Here is a 20,178-nt window from a genome sequence, read left to right as displayed (position 1 = left end):
CTATGACAAAAAGACAGCGACCCATCTCGCCACCATCAGGCAGAAGGAGGGTGAGACGCTGCGGGAGTATGTCACCAGATTCCAGGAGGAACAGTTGAAGGTTGCACACTGCTCCGATGACTCGGCCATTGCTATTTCCTCACCGGTCTAGCCAACGAAGCCCTCACGGTGAAGCTTGGAGAGGAGGCCCCGACCACCTTCGCCGAGGTGCTCCAGAAGGCGAAGAAAGTCATCGATGGACAGGAGCTCCTCCGAACCAAAACCGGCCGACCTGAACGAAAGATCGGCCGGGGCAGAAGTGGAAAAGATGAAAGGGCAGATCCCAAGTCCAAGGACAAGGGATCCTTTTCCAGCGGCCGAGCTGAGTATCGAAGGGCGGAGAACGGACCTACCAGGAGCCGACCTTACGAGCGCTTCACCCCAACCACGATTCCAATTTCCGAGATCCTAACGAACATCGAGGATTCTGGAATGGAAAAACTACTCAAGCGTCTGGAGAAACTTCGGGGAGCCCCGGAGAGGCGCAGCAAGGACAAGTATTGCCGCTTCCATCGGGAGCACGGCCACAACACGTCGGACTGCTGGGAATTGACGCGCCAAATTGAGGATCTAATTCAAGACGGCTACTTCAAGAAGTTCGTGGGAAAGCCTAGGACCAGCTCAGCAGAGAAAAAGGAAGAGCGAAAGCGTTCGAGGACGCCACCCCGGCGCACCGACCGACCTGCGATCATCAATACCATTTTTGGAGGGCCAAGCGGGGGTCAATCTGGACATAAAAGAAAGAAGTTAGCCCGTGCAGCCAGGCGCGAGGTGTGCATCATCAGGGAGCAGGGGCCGACCTGCCCAATCACCTTCGACGGTGCAGACTTGGAGGAGGTCCACCTGCGCCACAATGATGCCTTTGTGATTGCTCCCTTGATTGATCATGTGGTGGTCAGGAGAGTGCTGATAGACGGGGGCGCATCCGCTAACATCCTGTCCTTACCGACCTACCTCGGCTTGGGCTGGACGAGGTCACAATTGAAGAGAAGCCCGACGCCGTTGGTTGGGTTCTCTGGAGAATCGGTCATCCCAGAGGGTTGCATCGACTTGCCGGTCACGCTGGGGCAGGACCAAACTCGGGTCACTCAAATGGTCGAGTTTGTGGTAGTTGACGGTAGATCGGCCTATAACGCCATCTTTGGGAGACCCATCATCCACTCATTTCGGGCCATTCCCTTAACACTTCATCAAGTTTTGAAGTATTCCACCCCCAATGGCGTGGGTACGGTCCGAGGAGAACAGACCGCTTTGAGGGAGTGCTATGCCGCCGCACTCAAAGGCTCATCGGTCTGCGCCCTCGAAACTCTCAGGGATGGGACGCTCGAGTTCGAGGCCGACCTGCCGAGGAAGGAGTTTGCCGCACCCACTGAGGAGCTCGAGCTTGTTCCTCTGCTTAGTCCCGAGAAGCAGGTAAGCATAAGAACCAAGCTGGGGGCCACCGACAGAGAGGAGCTAATCCACTTCCTTATATCCAACTCGGACGTCTTTGCGTGGTCCAATGAGGACATGCCTGGCATTGACCCGCGAATTATGACGCATCGCCTCAGCATAGATCCATCATTCCGACCTGTGAAACAAAAGAGAAGGCCTATAAACAAGGAGAGAAGTGATGTAATTGTTGAGGAAGTTAACAAACTTTTGAAAGCTGAATACATAAGAGAAATTTCGTATCCCGAGTGGCTCTCCAATGTTGTATTAGTTAAAAAATCTAACTGCAAGTGGAGAATGTGCGTAGATTTTACGAACTTAAATAAGGCATGTCCGAAAGATTGCTTCCCACTGCCGAGGATTGATCAGCTCGTGGACGCCACAGCCGGGCACGAACTGCTCACCTTCATGGACGCCTACTCTGGGGTACAACCAAATCAAGATGCATGTCCCGGATGAAGGTCATACCGCATTCATAACAGACCAAGGTCTGTACTGCTACAAGGTCATGCCCTTCGGGTTAAAGAACGCAGGAGCGACCTACCAGAGAATGGTGAACAAAATGTTCGCCAAGCAGATCGGCCGGAATATGGAAGTGTATGTGGACGACATGCTTGTCAAGAGCAAGCAGTCTAAGTCGCATCTCTCCGACCTGGTCGAAGCCTTCGAGGTTCTGAGGGCATATCAAATGAAGCTCAACCCTGTTAAATGTGCCTTTGGAGTCACCTCGGGAAAATTCCTTGGCTTTATGGTAAACAACCGGGGAATCGAGGCCAACCCCAAAAAGATTAAAGCCGTGATCGAGATGGAGGATTGCGGCCCTGAACCGGTTTGTTTCAAGGTCGACAGATAAGTGCCTCCCTTTCTTCAAGGTCTTACGAAAGAAAGGGCCGTTTGAATGGACAGCGGAGTGCGAGCAAGCGTTTCAGCAATTGAAGAGCTACCTCTGTTCGGCACCCTTGCTTGCCAAGCCCATGCCGGGGGACAAGCTCCAATTGTACCTAGCAGTGTCTGACAGTGCCGTCAGCTCGGCCCTAATCAGGCAAGAGGAAGCGCGGCAAAACCCGGTCTACTACACAAGCAAGGCTATGACCGAAGCCGAGACTAGATACCCTCAGATGGAGAAGTTGGCTCTCGCTTTGGTCACCTCGGCCCGACGACTTAGACCATACTTCCAAGCCCATACGGTGGTGGTGCTCACTAACTTGCCCCTAAAAAGCATCTTCCATAAGCCAGAAGCTTCTGGTCGCCTAATGAAGTGGGCAATGGAGCTAAGTGAGTACGACATCCAGTTCGAACCCAGAACTGCGTTGAAAGGACAAGCAGCGGCAGATTTCATAGCCGAGCTCACACCACCTTCCGAGCTGAGCGAGTCTGACCTACCGTGGACAGTCTATGTCGACGGATCCTCCAATGAGAAGGGGTGCGGAGCCGGGGTCCTCTTGCTCGGACCAGGGGGTGAGCGATTTGAGTATGTCTTGCGGTTCAGCTTCCGAACTTCTAACAACGAGGTAGAGTATGAAGCATTTATTGCCGGCCTGCGAATCGCTCGAGCATTGGGGGCCTCATGTGTTAAGGTCTTCAGTGACTCCCAGCTGGTTGTGAGCCAGATCAAGGACGAATACCAAGCCAAAGACACCCGAATGGAGAAGTATTTGGGCAAGGTCAGGTCATACCTCGCCCAGTTTCGAACTTACGAGGTAAGCCGGATTCCGCGAGCAGAAAATTCTAATGCTGACGCCTTAGCCAAGTTAGCATCGGCATACGAGACCGACCTCGCCAGGTCGGTCCCCGTCGAGATCCTAGATAATCCCTCGATCTTAGAGCCAGATCTGATGGAGATCGGCGCTCCAGAATCCTCATGGATGGACCCGATCACGGACTTCATTAGGGGTAACTCACCCCAAGATCCCAAGGAGCGCAGAAAGTTGGCAAGGCGGGCAGCTCGGTTCGTGGTCCGAGATGGTGCATTGTACCGACGTGGCTTTTCCCTGCCTCTATTGAAATGCCTAACCCCTGAAGAGGGCCTGTACGTCCTCAGAGAGATCCACGAAGGAGTGTGCGGCAATCACTCAGGCGCTCGGTCGCTGTCAGCCAAAGTGATCCGGCAAGGATACTATTGGCCGACCCTCAGCCAGGACGCCAAGAAGTTCGTTAGAACTTGCGACAATTGCCAACGCTACGGAGCCATAATCCACCAACCTCCCGAGCTGCTCACCCCCATCTCGGCCCCATGGCCATTCGCGCAGTGGGGGGTAGATATCATTGGTCATTTCCCTTTGGGCAAGGGCCAGACCAAGTTCGCTGTGGTTGCTGTGGATTACTTCACCAAGTGGGCCGAGGCCGAGGCGCTCTCCCACATAACGGAATCCAGGGTCACGTCCTTCGTATGGACAAATATCATATGTCGCTTTGGTATACCGCAGGCCATAGTGACAGACAATGGGAAGCAGTTTGACAACGCCAAGTTCAAAGACTTTTGCAGCAAACTTGGCATAAGTCATCTCAGCTCGTCCCCCGCACATCCGCAAGCAAATGGGCAGGTGGAGGCGGTCAACAAGATCATCAAGCGAGGCATCAAACTTAGACTGGACTCCAAGAAAAGCAGGTGGGCCGAGGAGCTACCAGAGGTTCTATGGTCGTACCGGACCACCCAACGAGAGTCGACGGGTGAGACCCCGTTCTCCCTAGCCTTCGGCTCCGAAGCTGTAGTCCCGGTTGAGATCGGCATGCCATCTGACAGAGTCGAGCATTATGAGCCTACGACGAATGAGGATGGGCTGCTCCTCAACTTGTTGGAAGAAAGAAGAGCAATGGCCCAGTTACGCCTGGCGGAATATCAGGGCAGAATGGCCAGACATTACAATGCCCGCGTCCGACCTCGGGCCTTTCAGGTCGGACATCTGGTCTTAAGAGGGTCCAAACACATGTGGGTGCCCTTGACCCGGCCTGGGAGGGCCCGTTTGAGATCAAGGGCATAGTTCGACCTGGGACGTACATATTGGCCAATCTGAAAGGAGACGTCCTCGCGCACCCGTGGAACGCGGAGCATCTGAAGCGTTATTATCCTTGAAACGACAAAAGGATTTTCAATGCATCTGTAAAGGCTGTTCCAAAAGAATTATGATCAATATAAGTGTGATGATTTAATTTCATGCTTCCGAGTTCGACAAGAAATTAAATGGGGTACACGGACTCCCACGCGATCGCATTCCAGCAGTTGGTTCAAATTCAATCCTTCGAAGCCTAAGGGTACGAGATGCGATGTCAAAACCACTGACGAACTTAAAATTCAAACCTTCAAGGCAAAGGGGGCGATGTGTGATCAAGCCTCCGAACTTGGGGGTACGAGGAAAGATATGAAGAATAGCTACGGACTTAGGATTTTAGCCTTTTTACCTTTTTAAGTTAAGGGTGAAATGTTAAAAATCCAGAGTTGGTGCAATGTATTGAACATTAAGAGATTCAAACTCAAACTTTCAAATTATGTTAATTAAAGGCGCGACCTCAAAAGTAGGAGGTGCGAGGTGACGTTAGCTGCAGTTCAAAGGAGAAGCAAAGAAAAGTGGTTGCCAACAACAAAGTAGAAGCAAATGGGAGTCTCTTTATTGAATGAAGAGCAGAGCCAAGGCTTATAGACCTTGCAGCTCTGCCCTAACACTTACAAACAAAAAAAAAAAAGAAAAGGGGGGTCGCCTAAGAGCCTGCTGGGGGAGCGCCCTCCTTAGGAGAGCCGACCTGGTCCTCTTCGCGATCAGAGTAGTCAGAGTCCAGATCCCTGACATACTGATCGACCAATGCTTGGGGGCCAGGGGTGTCACCAGGACCAGACGCCCACTTCTCGGCATACCTCCTTTTCAGACCGCTGAGATCGATCTGAAGGTCGGGCATGTCGGAAGCAATGCCCTTCATGAGGAACTTGAAGCCCTCGAAGTCAGGATGTTGCCTAAACGATTCCTCCAGTAGGACTCCATTGCTGAGGCGCTCCTTCGCCGTCTCCAGCTCGGCAGTCGCATGCTCCAGCTCCTTATCCTTCGCTTCGAGCGCCTGGAGCATGTCGTCCTTTTCCTTCAGGAGCTGGAACTTCTCCCTCTCCAGGCCCCTGGTAATAGCGTGGGCAGCTCGAAGTTGGGGCTTGCGCCTGTCCTCTTCCTTCTTCAGCAACTCGGCCTGAGACTCCACCTCAGCTTTCAAAGTCTCCACCTCAGAGTGAGCCTTCAGTAGCTCATCCTTCATGGTGGAAGAAGCAGCCTCCAAGGCAGCAGAGAACTCCTCTTTCTCCCTCGCTGCCAGAACTTCCCTCCCATCCAGCTCAGCCTTGACAGCCAGAGCCGATTGAATGGAAGCAACGAACGCCTGCGAAATGGTACAAGGAAAAAGTCAGATCGAACTACCTGTTGGGCGAAATCAAGCAAAAATGGGGCACTAGTCTTACCTCGGCGGCGTAGTCGATGGTCCTCTGCGGAACAGACCCAGGGTCGCTCACAAATTTGGACGCCCAGACCGGGGCGTCCGCCGCCTCGGTCTGATCCCTGGGGCGCTTCTCCCTCGAGGGACCCCCAGAAGACTCCAGCTCGATCACCAGGGTTGGATCTTCCGAGGCAGGCCCTACCACGGCAGGGGTGGCAGGTTTCGAACTCTGGGCAGCCTCAAGAGCATGGGCTCGGCCCTTAGACTTGCGCTTCACGCCGCTTGCAAATCCGCAAACCATAGATGCGAAATAAAAACAGGAGTCAACACAAGGTTAGAGGAAAAAGGGGGGAGGCAAGCTCGGCATACCAAGTTCAGAGTTCGGCCTTGAGGATTCAATGGGACGAACTGCAGGGTTGTAATCTAGCAGCCCGGACTCAAGCAGCAGTTCGTCAGTCACCAGGGTTCCGACTTTCCTACCCCTCGGAAAGCGCTCCTTGTAGTATTTCAGTGTATCGAAGGAGGCTTGCGTAAGCTTGGGGACTGGTCGGATTGAAACTGAACGAAGACAAAATCCGAGTTAGACCTGAATGACAGAAGAAAATCACGAAAAGTAAGAACTATTCCGTACCTAGGTTCCCAAACCTAGTGGGGACGTCAAAGAAGGAACGACCTGACTCGTCCTTTGCGAGCCATTCCCCGGAAGCGTAGAACCACTTCCTCACCCATCCCTTGATGGAGGTCGGCCCCTTAACTATACCGCCTGCGCCTTTCCTTGCGCACATATAGAACCGACCAGGCTTCTTAGCTATCCTTTTCGCCTCGAAGCACGCGAGGAGCTGGTCTACGTCCAACAGCTCGGCCTCCTCACTATCCCGAACTCGTAGCCAGAAGAGGATGGCCAAAGTGAAAATGACACCCCACCCATTGGGGGCCACTTGAGCCGGAGCCAACCCTGTCCGGAAGAGAAATTCTTGGACAAAAGGGTGAAGGGGAAGTCTGAGGCCGTACTCAAACATTTTGAAGTAGAGAGTGACCCATCCCTCTGGAGGATAGTCAGCCCTCTCCCCCTCCTCCGGAAGCCTGAGGAGGATGTTCTCAGGGATAGCGAACCCCCTATGAAGGGATCCGAGGTAGTGCTCAGGTATCCTAGAAGGGTATTCCAAGCCCTGACCTGAAGTGGAGGCGTCACTATCCTCCCCGTCATCGGAGATTCTAAAGTTTTCTATCTCCTCGAGCTCGGACTCTAACCTACGAGCTAAATCGGATCCTAGGTTGCTACTAATAGAGGACGACATGGCAATTACGTTCGAAAGAGAGAGGGAAGAGACCGACCTACCAAGGGTTCGAGCTGCCTTCAGATCGAACTCCAAGAATTCAAGGAACGTAAGGTATGAACTGAAGGATTGGGGGCATTTATAGCCCGTCGGAAGAATTTCCCCACCGTACACGTGTAATCAGCGAGCGGCTAGGATCCTCTCTGAGATCCGAAGCGTCGGAATATTTGAATATTCCGACGATAAATCTTCCGCGACGGTTGTATTTTCCCACGAATAGGAAGCCGCCACGTGTCCAAAGCAAGTCGAATGAACTTCTCTGCCAGGTCGAGATCAGACCAGACAGAGAGGGGGCCAATGTTTGGGGATGGAAATACCCTGGACACGTGGAGGACCCCTATTGGTACACCAAGATGGCCCATGAGTCATGCCCAGCTCGGATAGCCCAGATGGGTGCCACCAACGCCGACGAAAGCTAAGTATGAGGGCCGAGGTGAACCTGGCCCTGGTCTGACCTACCGGGGAGCTCGGTAGGGGCCGATGTGAGCAACTGTCTGCGGCGTGATTATCGGGCGTAACCGTCGGTCCCGAGATCACCGGGTGTAACCGACGGTCCCGAGATTACCGAATGTAACCGTCGCGAGATTAGCGGGACCGCCACCCATAAGTAGAGGACCTCACTCCCCGATCAGGTATGATGATTTCTGGCTTCGAACTAAACTTGGAATCCGACCTATACTGACTTGATCGTCGGAGTGCTCACCTTTTTGTGCAGGTCCGCCCAAATGTTCAGCTCGGTACGGAGGCCGAGTTCGAGTTGCAATCAGGAACACACTGTTGTGCACATCTTTGCATAAACAAATTCCATAATTGTGAGTGTATTTGTTATTTGGTCAAATTGTTACCTTCCTTTGGACCGATCACAATTCGTATAAACAACAATACTGAAATCTCACAAAATTATTATTTAATGATTCTTAATTGTTTCCATATGAAAATAAAATGCCTTAGGTTATTTTCAACCATTAACAACAATATTTTCATGCATCAACATATTCATAAGAATTAAAAATTGTGCCAAGTATTGTTAATTTATCACCATAAAAATCAACTTTTAATTAGCATAATTTGAAAAGAAAAATTAAACGTCATCAACATTTTGTTATACCCATAAATATTTATAACATATTATAAATAAATAAATAAATAAATAAATAAATATATATATATATATAAACAATTGTTAAAAAATTAATAAATGACAAAGAAAAGAAAAAAAAACTTACTTTAAAGTGTTGTGGGGCCCACTGCACCATTCTCCCTCATTAGTGCCAGAGAATTACAGCCCTAGCACCAATCCTTTATGGGGTAGGTGCCGCAACCTTCACGACTTTTTTTTTCTTCCTTATTTCTTTTTTTTCTTTCTCGTCTTTAATCAAATATTTCTTATATCTACGAATTTGTAAACTTAAACCATTAAACTTATCAAATCATTCATGGACAGAAATTTCAACAATTAAAGATTTTAAGTCAAGCAAAATTGTTTAACACATCATCAATCTAAATAATTCCATAGCATGTAGTTTAAACAAATGGGTTATTAAAGGAACAACATACCTAAAAGTAATTGACAAAGATCCAGTAATCATCCATACAAAACCATGCTCTGATACCACTTGTTGGAAAATTTAAATAAATCCTAATCATGATTATTCTAAAATAAAAGCCATAAAATTCCAGAACAATCAAGACCAAGGATCTAAGCATGGAAGAAAACCACAATCTATAAAGAGATTAGAATTACCTTGAATAATTAGATAGATTGACCATGATCTACAAGAAGTTGTGTGGTTTGTGGTCTTCTTCAACTATGCAACCCAGACCAAATATGGGCAATACTCTCTGTTTGATGAGAATAGGAGGCTCAAGAAGCGTAGTGTATTGGACACCATAACCATATATTTATAAGTTAATCCTAGGGTTTCCCATAATTTCATAAGATTAATGGGCTGGTTTCTACTCAGCAAGCCACACCACTCAACGGGAATTCATGGGCCCATAATCAAGATCACTCATATGTCCATTAAATAGCCCAAATATAATTGCTTTTTAATTTGTCACCCACATATGAATTAATTATTAAATTAATTCCAACACATACATTATCATGCTTAGAGAAAGGTAGAGAAAATTACTTGTCTTTGTAGCTTTTCAAATTTCTTCAAATAGCTCCAATGAGTACCACCAAGAGGTCTTCCTAGCTATTCTCAACGCTTGGAATAGAGTAGTGAGACTTTTTTAGAGAAGGAAAATTTGACAGAAATATGGAGCTCAAAGGAGTTATGTAAGCTTTTTCAAAACCATCAAATGGCCAAAGGTTCCAAGAGTTTTTCAATGTTTGAAGAAAGGCCTTCTTAAATAGGCAAATTACATGCAATTCTTGCATGTAAAAATTCACCAAAAGCTTACAACACATATTCCACTCATGCATGGCATGACTAGGTGTCAAAATGCATGCTTAAGTTCACCAAAAGCTTACAACTCATATTCCGCTCATGCATGGCATGACTAAGTGTCAAAATGCATGTCTATGTTCACCAAAAGCTTACAACGCACACTCCACTCATGCATGCCATGGTTAAGTGTCAAAACGTAGATTTTTTGAGATTATTTAAATGTCCTACTCAACAAGCTGGTGGAATTTTCCACCAACTTCGTTAAAAACATTATTTTAATCTTTTTAGTCAACCTTTGACTTTCTCTGGTCAAAGTCAACTATTTGACTTTTTCTGAAATCCGACTGTTTGACGAAATCTATACCTCCGATTATGAATCCGCATTCATAATTTTAATATTTAAATCCTATTTAAATATTTTGAACAAATTTCTCAATTGATATCATATATCAATTACTTAATCATATCTCATATGATTAACCTAATTCGTACAATTCGAATTATTCCTTCAAATTATTTCAAGTTTATTCCTATATGAGCTAGTTAGGGGACCTTATCGACCTACAGATCATGAGCTCCAACGATCCGAGATTAACCGGTTCAACTCGTTAACCTAGTTAACCAACATTCGTTAACTATCGGTTCACTCCACTAAAGCCCGTAGCTGCACTCTCCTCACTGGAGATATATTATGTCCATTTGATATAACCATGATCGGTAAGTCAACCTTCACAGGTTGTTCGTAATTACAACTAGGTCAAAATATCGTTTTACCCCTGTAATTACCTGTTGTTTCTTAAGTCCCACTGATCCTCTAATGAACAATGATTTGTAGTCCAAATATCAAATCAAAAAATCCTCTCAAACCTTATGATGAGGGTGGCGCCAATTGTTCAAGACCTAGATTAAGCCCTTAAGAGAACAACCTCTTTACTATCCCAAAATTGGGTAGAAGTGAATTTCTTCTTGCACCCTATGTCCCTAGCTATCTACCTGGTCTTACCCCTGAAATGGGAGGCTTATTGAGCCAGCGCTGTTGAGCTGCTCTCACCCATGCAGATCTAAGGATAGTCCCGAGTAAATAGAAGTTCATAGTTAGCTCAGGATTAAGATCAAGTTACCTAGGCCATCAAAGTCGAGATAGTCAGTTTCAGACAGTAAATAGTGTTATAAAGTAAAAGTGACTATCTCATGGTCCGGTCTTATGAAACTCTTTGCACGGGATGCCCCTACTCGCATGTCTTTATATGAACGAATTAGGATCACATCGTTTGTACTAGCTGCAAAGTGGGCCGCATCTATAGTGTCTCTAGAATAAGGCACCCAACCTTATTCCTATACTATAGACCATTAAACAATTTAAACTGTTAACTCAAACTTGATCCATATTTATGTCTCTACATAAAGTTTGAGTCTCATGTAACAGTCTAGGATCCTTAGTTTATTGGATTTAGATCTAGTAAAAACATTTTATTGGATCAATAACTACTTATTGATTATAACTTTTAATAACAACTTTATTGAATGATAAAAGTATATATGGCATTTACAAACTATAAGTTTGAGGACATAAAACCCAACAGATTCATATTAAATCTATAGGTTAAAATTAATGCGAATGAGATTTACATTAAAGCTAAAGGTTATGAGAGAGATGTGCATTTGAATAAAGTTGTAATTAAATATATGATATTTAACTAAAACAAAAACATAATTAATTAGTTAAATAATTAAATTATGTTCCTTATTTAGTTTAATTAAATTAGTTCTAATTAACTAAATGGCTTAATGTAAGGAAGTGGAATTATGGTGAGGTGGGAAGTTAACTTGCTCCCCACTCCTCACTCTTCTTTAACTGCAAAGAATTTGCATTATGGAGGGGTTGGTGCAATTTGGTGCAAAATTCCAGTGCAAAATTCCATATTCTCTCTCTTAAAAGAACTCTCTCATTTTCTTACAATCTCTTGAAAAATATCTATTTCAAAGACAGTTCCCATAAATCGGTTCTCGTCCACAGGATAGTGAGGAAGTCCTTGTGGTGCTGTCGGTGTTCGATTGATCTACTGTGAAGAAAAGGTTTTTCAGAGGTAACCATTTGTCCTATGTATTTAGTTCTCTATGTGACTTAATTCAATTGGAAAATTCGAGAAACGCGTTCACGTGCTTCCCCTAAGGATTCAATCCCTTCACTAGCTCCTTACGTTTCTTGCTTGATTGGCCTCCACTTAGTCTTCCATGGATGGTGTTAATCTCCGGAGGTCGATCTTCACACTTGAGGGGAGTCTTGGACCTCTCCTTTTTCTCTTGACCTCTCCTTCTTCTCATCTTTCTAACTGCTCATCACTTTCGAGTTGCTCTCCCAATTCTTTTTCCCAACGTACTTCTTAATGTAGGCTTGTTGAATTAGCCCTCGATTTTTTGCTTCAAGTGATAGCAGTCAGAGGTGAAATGGTTGTGAACTCGGTGGAAACGGTAGTATTTTGACCTGTCGCGTTGGTCGGGATCTTAGCATAGCGGCTTCGAATCCTTCAGCAGGTCGAGCCTCGCATCTTGGATGTTAGCCAAGACTTTAGAAATAGGGACGTTCAACTAGGTGAACATGTTGCACCTCTGAGGTTTGTCAGACCGCTGGTCAACACGCTAGTCGTAGTTTAGTAGGTGCGAAGAACAAGATTTATTGTCTTTCTTTTCCTTGTCCTTCTCTTTGGCCTTCGGCGGCGAACCACGCTTAAAGTATCTGTCGTCCTTTGACAACATGGTATCCTCTACTTCTATGAACTTGGTAGTCCAGTGGAGGCAGCCCCTCAAAGTGGGCTCAGGCTTCTTCACGAGTGACCAGATCAACTTCTCGTGGATCACCCCATTGCAGAAGGAGGTGCAAGCAAGTAGGTCAGTGCAATATTTTACTATTTTATTTGCTCAACAAAGATCCTTTTGATGTAACCACAGATGGGCTCCTTCGGCTTCTAGAGAAAGGAAAAGAGGTAGGTATATGAATGCTCGACATCCTTATGGGCTGAAAATTGAGCCACAAAGGTCTTCCGCAGTTGCTTCTAAGTTAAAATGGAGTAAGGTGCGAGTAACCAGAACCAGTTCCTCTCTGGTCCCTGCTGTTGGGGTTTATGCCCTAAACTCATGGTTTGTAAATATAAAACAAATATTTGTTCAATAAATTTGTTTATTTTTTATGTTTGTTTTAGAATTTCATTAATCCAAATACAATAAACTAACATCCGATGTTATGTCATGTAAATTAAATCAATATATAACAGCTATACAGTATATATTTAATATACGACATATATATTTGATATAAACTATATATATATATAGCATATATTCGATACACAGGTGGATAATATTCCAGTAATAACTTAAAGGGTCTATAGTATATGGGTAAAGTTGGGTACCTTATCCGGATAACACTATGGATACGACCCACTTTGTAATAGTTACAAATGACTTGATCCAAGTCGTTCGTGTGGAGACATGCGAGTGGGGGTATCCTATACAATAAGTTTGTATAAGATGGGACCACGAAATAATTAATCTTTAGCTGTGATACTGTTAGCTAATAGCTTAATATTTCAATAGATGACTAGGTAACTCGATCTCAATCTTGAGTGAGTTATGGACACCTACCTGTTAGGGCTCGTCCTTTGATTTGTATAGGTGAGACTGGCCCAAGTCAACGACTTAACATTACTACCATTTTGGGGACGAGATTGAGTGGGGAGCTGGGAACATAACTTCACAAGATGGAAATCACTCCTCCCCGATTTTAGAAAAGTAGATGAGTGTTCTCTTTAGTGCTGACTCTGAAACTTGAACAAGAGGCTCCACCCTCTCAATAGGCCGGTAGGGACTTTCGATTATTGATCGACCATAACCGGCTTGTTCATTATAAGATAAGCGGTACTAAGGTACAAGATGTAACACACAGGTAAAACAATAATTTGACCTAGCTATGGTTACGATTACTCGTGAAGGATTGACTTACCGTTAATGGTCAATATCCATGATGCAAAATATTTTACTGTGCAAGAGTACAACTGTGAGTATTTAATGGAGTGACCCACAGTTAACGAATATTGATTACTTTGGTTAATGAGTTTAATAATTTAATCTCGTATCATTGGATCTTCTAATATGTAGGTCCATTAGGTACCCCCACTAGCACACAACGGGTAAAACAATAATCAAAATTTTTTTAAAGAATTTGAATTATTCAATTTAAATGAGGGATTGTAGGTTAATTGTATAAGATACAATTAACATTATGTATATGGATTCATTATAATATAAAGTTAGTTTTGAATGAGATTTGTTGGACTTTCTAGATCTTCAAAAAGATTAGAGACTCGTGCAAGCGCACACGGTCACAAGTAATACCTGGTAGTAATCCAAGGTCGAATCCTTAGAGACTTGTTGCTTTTCAAAACAATTTAAAAGAAGTGAATAGTTCAAATATGCAATTGTGGTTTATGAAGAAAATAATGGTGAAATGTTGTTGTTTGGGGTTTTAACTATCAAGAAATTTAATAAAACTCAACCTTTTTGCTTTCTACCTTAGTTTTGATGCAAAACATGGAAAACACACTTTGTTGGGAAAATGCACCAGGTGCAATTTTGGCTTTTCTTGAGAAACTGAGTTCTACTCTTTCACTACTGTTTTTGGTTGCTGTAGAGACTAGGGTAGCCTACAATCATATGCATATGTGTGATTACAATCATAGAGAATATCTACCAACTCACTTGCATTATGGGTCAGATGACCTATGTTTAGGATCATGTTTTATGCGCTTATGCCTAAGTCACATCCCATATTGGTTTCCTATTATTTTACCTCACTCACTTTTCCCGAAGTTGGACTTTGGTGTATAAATCAAGTTCCAACTAGCTAAATGGAAAAAAGATAAAGAAAAGTTTTTAGAAACCAACTAAAAAAAGTGTCAGGCGCAATTTTGGGCAAACCTCGAGCGTGTTAAAAATCAAATCATTTTGACTACGACATTCCACAAAGAGGTTGATAACTAATTTATAACATAATTAAAAGAAATTAAATGCACGAAAACATAAAGAAAGTATTTTTCATTGAATTTAAATGAATAAATAAGCCATACAATGAGTTCTAGCTTGACTCTCTTCTCTCTCGATCGTGAGGGGAGTTGAAACTCGCTAAAAAACTTTAAAAAAACAGAATGAACAAAGAATGGAAGTAAGAACTTGAATTAAAAGCAATACAAAAGATAAAAGCGTGAAAAACAAAGAAATGAACAACTAGAACATAAACATAAACCTAAAAACGTGTTCTACAACTAGAGAGCAACTAAAAGAAGATGGAATGAAGCTTGGAAGGGATGATTTGCTGATGGAGGGATGACTTCCTTTTATAACACCATAGGTTAGTTGAAACTCCCCTCCATTTTAGGTGGAAATGGGTTGAGATTCACCTAACCACCTTACTTGGACTTGGACTCACGGTTTTGAACATGTGGGAAATGTCCTCCTTGCCCTTCATTAATCAAAACGTGCGTTATGACATTTTGTCTCCAAAAATGCGCCAGCTGGAATTCTGCAAGAACATATTTCTATTATTTTCTTCCAACTTTGACCACATTTTTCTCATGTTTTTCCTAAAGTACCATAGTTTAACTTTTATGCAGAAATAATCTATGCATGTTCTACTTTAAGAATATGTGGTCCTTTTTGTCAAATAATGATGGGAAAGGAGTAAAAAACGTGGTCAAACAGGGCTACAGACACATGTTTCTGCAGTAAAAAGTCAACCCTAACACACCCCCAAACTTATCCATTTGCTTGTCCTCAAGCAAAAACAAGAACAACAAATCTAAAATAATCAACATGCTAGAAATATGAGTGAGCAACAATCAAAATGTTCTAAGTTAATGAACCATATATGTCTCAAAGGCTCCACAAGCTAAATGTCCTAACTTTACTTTCAAGCCAACGAACCATAAACCATCCTTTGTTTTGAAAATAAAAATGATTCTAAATCCTCTTTTTTTCTAAAACACAAAACTCTTTTACAAAACCAAGGAATATGCACACTTCCTTTTTTATTCAAAAGTTCTAACATCAAGTAGACCGACTACTAGCCCTGAAGTTCTCAACACGCTAACATTAGTTTCAAACCACAGCCACTCATAGAAACTTGTTAGGTAGCAACCCGGCATAAAATGATGTCGACAATAGTTGTCACGAGGTCACCTTAATATATAGGCTACTACCCTCCAAGATGTTACGCCATCCATAAATGAATGTTTATAGTGGGACTCGTGAAAAAGTAAGTATGTTTTCTTTCCTCTCATGTTTCTTACCAATCTTATCTTTCTCACACTCTTATTTTTCTTTTCTTTCCCCCACTCTTATTTCCTCTCAAGACTCATTTTTACTTGCTTTTCTTCTTTTGTACTCTTTTTCATACTCTTTCTTTCGAAAAAAAAAATTCTTGCATATGACTCTTTTATTACTTGCATTTTCTTGTTGACTCTTTTTCAAAATGTAAAAAACATTTTCTTTCTTAAAACAAAAAGACACACACTATCGCCCCCAAATTTAAGGGAAACAGTGTCCTCACTAGAGAAAGAAATTTTGAAAGGTGCAAAATTTTGGCACAAAAAGGACAAGGACTTCCAAAGCAATGAAAAAGTTAAGATTTCAAAACCAAAAGAAGCAGAACACAGTTTTATAACCAAAACAAAGAACGAAAAATGGCTCATGGCTTGATCATAAAACGAGGAAATCTAGCCTATTCATGCCCTTAATAATCCTCATCGATATGATACAAAAACAAAGAACAAAGGAAAGCATTTTATTAAAAAGATGAACATGTTGATAGTTTAGAAAAGATGCATTGAAGAAGCTAAGGACAAGCTAGTAGCTAGAACAAGGAAGCATGCAAGCTTGAACTTTAAACATATGCAAAAACACACTTATATACATTCCTAACAGCACAACATCCCAACAACTAACCTAAAACAAAAACTAAGCTTAAACAACCTATCATGCAAACTAAAAGAACAAAAACAACCTACACAACCTAACATACCAACTAATCTAAACAACCTAAACTACATAACCTAACATACAAAATCAAGATCCAAATATCAAAGCAAAGAGAGGGAGATACTCCCCTATTCATCATTAGAAGACTCATCGTCGGTGGAATCGGTAGGAAGACGAGAAGAGGATGGTAAATCGGCCGCAAGTTCATCGGGGAAAGAAGGTGCTTCATCACCGTATATCTTTTTGAGGAACTTACAAGAGGTACATTGAGTAACCAAAAGAAAATCGTACTTCTGCCTAAGCTCGTCATATTGCTCCCTAGTCACCACTCCTCGGGTCTCGAGATCCACGGTGCTAATGGGAGAATCTCCCTCTCGAACAAGCGAATATCCCCAAACTCTTCTTAGGGATGTGACCGGCTTCTTGGGCGTCACTAGTTTCGCATCATCGGCCTCTACTCTCGCCTGCAAGCATAACTCGGTTCTTAGTCCAGGAAAAACAAGGGGACCTACCATTTTCTCGGAGCAACTCTGTATCTCGTTTCTTATGAGCTCACCAAAGTTGAACTCAATGCCCTTCATGAGGATGTACACCATCATTGCCCTATTGCGCTTAATGGAGGAATCATGAGAAGTGGGGATCAACCAATTCTTCACCACATATGTCCAAACCGTCGCTTGCTCATTGATGTGAAGCGGCTTTAAGGAAAGCTTCCCCGTGGTTGAGACGATCCAAGTCTTGTGTGGCCTTCAAATAAGCCTACGCACCTCCTCCACTTGCTCGTCCGATGGATGCACCAAAATCTCATTACCTATTGTATTAAACACATCCAACAAACCATAATGAGTATTAATAATGGAAAGCAAGAATTTTACCACTTTACCCCGTACTCTCACTACATCCCCTCGGTTGGGATTGATGGCAGCATAAAACTCCTTGACTAAGGCCTCAAATACCACGTAGTTGGGGCAAACAATGACTCCCAACTATTCTCCACAAGCCTCCACCTAACATATTTTGACAGGGCTCTTGTGCTTCATCAAAGCCCCTCTAAAGTATGATTTCACGTGCTATGAAGTTGAGCTTTCACACCTCCAATCTCATTATTTTTACTCTTGATGGTGTTTGTTCGATAGAATCGGGCTCCTCTTCGTTGGCCTCCTCAAGTGGCTTTTCTGCCCCTCTAGGCACCCTAGCCCTCTTGGCTTTTTTAGATGGACCAGCCTCAGCTACTTTTTGGGCAACCAAACGTGCTACAACGGCTCGGGTCCTAGGCCTAGAAATTGCGTCAGGCGCAATTTCTGCCACTTTCTTCTTCTTTTATGTTTTCTTCATCACTTTGGTCAAGCTCACCTCCTCATCTGAAGTCTCTGTAGTAGCAACAAAATTTGGGTCAGAAACATTCAAACTCGACAAAGAAAGGGTCTTACCTTGTGAAGAAGAGGAAGATGATTCCATCATTGCCTCACTAGGGACATTCACAGGACCGGATGTTCCTTCTTGCTCTTGTGCAGGGGGCTCCTCATCATCTTGCTGTGATTCGTGCACAAGAGTTCATACTCTCACTTCATATTGAGAGATATCGTCATTGTCTTCTTCCTCTTCAAACTCATCTCCATGCACTTCTTTAGGTAATTCTCTAAGATCTTCATTCTCTCCATCAACATTCAATTGTCCTTGTGCTGTCCCACTATTTCCATCATCCACCAATGGATCCTCTCCCTTCGCTTCATTCAACGGCACCAAAATTTCTGCAATTTTCGGCGTTGTCCTTTCCTGCTCTGAATCATAAAAAACTACGAGCTTTTTAGTCAAGATAATATCTGGAAAAGATGGAGACAAAATACCTTGTAGAGTGGCTGGTGGAGTTTCATCCAAAGTTGCGCCAGGCGCAATTCGACAATAAATTTCAACCGTGGTTGAATCTGAATGCTCCAAGGGCTCCACAGTGTGTTCTGAGTCCCCACTAACCTGTTCTTGACCTTCAACAAGCACAGCAACAGTAGTGGAAAGAGAGGGAGGGATAGACAGTTCCAAAGACTCAAAAACAGGGTTATCTTGAGAATAATTCATCCTAAGACGTATACTCATGCTATTTAACTCAAGTTGAATCTCGTCACTCACGTTCTTTGAGTTTTCCATGAATTTTTACCATTTTATGTTTAGTTCTTCAATTTTAGCATAAACTCTCTCATTTTCTTTATCCTTAATTTCTTTATTTTTACTGAACATCTCCACTCTCTCATGAAGTTTAGCAATTTCCTCATCTAAAATAGAACCTTTTCCTCTGAAGATTGATTTTTTCGAAGATAGACTTTATTAACTCCTCCTAATTTCTTCTCACTATGACCCTTTTTATTAACCCTAGCATCATTAGATTCCATATTAATTTTTTTCAGAATTTGTACCACCAATGGATAGATTTCTCCTAGGGTTCATTCTTATAGCTTCCTCATATTTTCTTCTTCGTTCCCTATGATCAAAAACTAGCTTTCCATGAGAAATCATAGGAGGTTCAAGAGGAATCATACCCGGTTTGGTTGGTGGAGGCAACAACACTTTCTTCTTCTCCTTCTCTTTGTCGTGTGGCTTGGAGGAAGAATAACCTTCCATGGTTCTTGAGCTTGCTTCACAATCAACAACAAAAATCCCTCCAATAAACCCTCAGTGTGCCGAAAAAGAGAGAGATGAGAGAGACTTTGAGATTCTTTGAGATTTCTTGAGAGAAGATTTGAAAACAAGTGATGAAATCTTGGTGAAAATCATGAATGGGGGGAATTTGAAATTCTAGGCTTTTTGTTTTATGTTTAAAAAACATAATTGGGTTTCAAATTGGGTCTCTTTTTTATTTAAAAACAACCCAAAGCCCATTTAAACACAACCCACATAAAGCCCACGAAAGCCCTAATCCATAACTCAAAATAGATTTTTGTTCTCTTAAATTGCGTCCGGCTCAATTTTGACGCGGGTCGGATCTTGATCCTACACAATTTAAAGGCAAAAACAAAAATTAGATTTGGAATCTACACAAAAAACCCTAAATAAAATGTAAAAATTTCACAACAGAAAGACAAAAATATTTTACATAAAAACGCCCCCCAAACTGCCCGAGGGACTGTTTCCACTGTTTTTTCACGATCTTTCAATAATACAGAGGTTTTACCTCTGTCAATATATTTACCATAACATTTCTTGACCTGATGCCCATTTACCTTAAAGATATTACCTTTTGAGCCTTTTAAATCCACCGCTCCATGTGGATAAACATGTTCAACTACGAATGGGCCCAACCATCTAGTCTTAAGCTTACCTGGAAACAACTTTAATCTAGAATTAAATAGTAAAACTAAGTTTCCAGGTTCTAAATTCTTGTCCATTATCTTTTTATCACACCACTTTTTGGTTTGCTCTTTATACATCTTGGCATTTTTAGAAGAAAACTGACGAAACTCATCCAACTCATGTAACTGGAGCAATCTCGCTTCACCTGCAGCAACATAATCAAAATTTAGTTTCCGCGTAGCCAAAAATACTCT

General features: G+C 43.1%; 1 protein-coding gene across 3 annotated transcripts; it reads right to left on the bottom strand.

Moving 5' to 3' along the window:
* Nucleotides 1–5,068: 5,068 nt before the first annotated feature.
* Nucleotides 5,069–9,529, bottom strand: LOC111020485 (uncharacterized). 3 transcript variants are annotated; one of them, XM_088124942.1, is made up of 4 exons: nucleotides 9,353–9,529; nucleotides 8,962–9,059; nucleotides 5,906–6,438; nucleotides 5,069–5,826 (listed from the first exon to the last, which is right to left on the bottom strand). In XM_088124942.1, exons 3-4 carry the CDS (start codon nucleotides 6,179–6,181, stop codon nucleotides 5,167–5,169), a joined length of 936 nt encoding a protein of 311 aa, XP_087981068.1. In that variant the 5' UTR covers nucleotides 6,182–6,438; nucleotides 8,962–9,059; nucleotides 9,353–9,529; the 3' UTR covers nucleotides 5,069–5,166. The 3 variants fall into 3 exon arrangements, with proteins under 3 accessions (XP_087981068.1, XP_087981069.1, XP_087981070.1); XM_088124943.1 differs by lacking the exons at nucleotides 8,962–9,059; nucleotides 9,353–9,529 and adding an exon at nucleotides 6,512–8,256; XM_088124944.1 differs by lacking the exons at nucleotides 8,962–9,059; nucleotides 9,353–9,529 and adding an exon at nucleotides 7,220–8,256.
* Nucleotides 9,530–20,178: the final 10,649 nt, after the last annotated feature.

The sequence above is a fragment of the Momordica charantia genome (genome assembly GCF_013281855.1).
Source record: "Momordica charantia cultivar OHB3-1 chromosome 6 unlocalized genomic scaffold, Mcharantia_2.0 BLBB01000006.1, whole genome shotgun sequence".
NCBI lineage: Eukaryota > Viridiplantae > Streptophyta > Magnoliopsida > Cucurbitales > Cucurbitaceae > Momordica > Momordica charantia.
This window is presented reverse-complemented; position numbering and strand designations above follow the sequence as displayed.

Coding starts and splice junctions, on each gene's coding strand:
- LOC111020485 (XM_088124942.1), bottom strand. CDS start 6,181: ATGGTTTGCGGATTTGCAAGCGGCGTGAAGCGCAAGTCTAAGGGCCGA. Junction 5,827..5,905: donor CCATCGACTACGCCGCCGAG/GTAAGACTAGTG, acceptor ACCATTTCGCAG/GCGTTCGTTGCTTCCATTCA.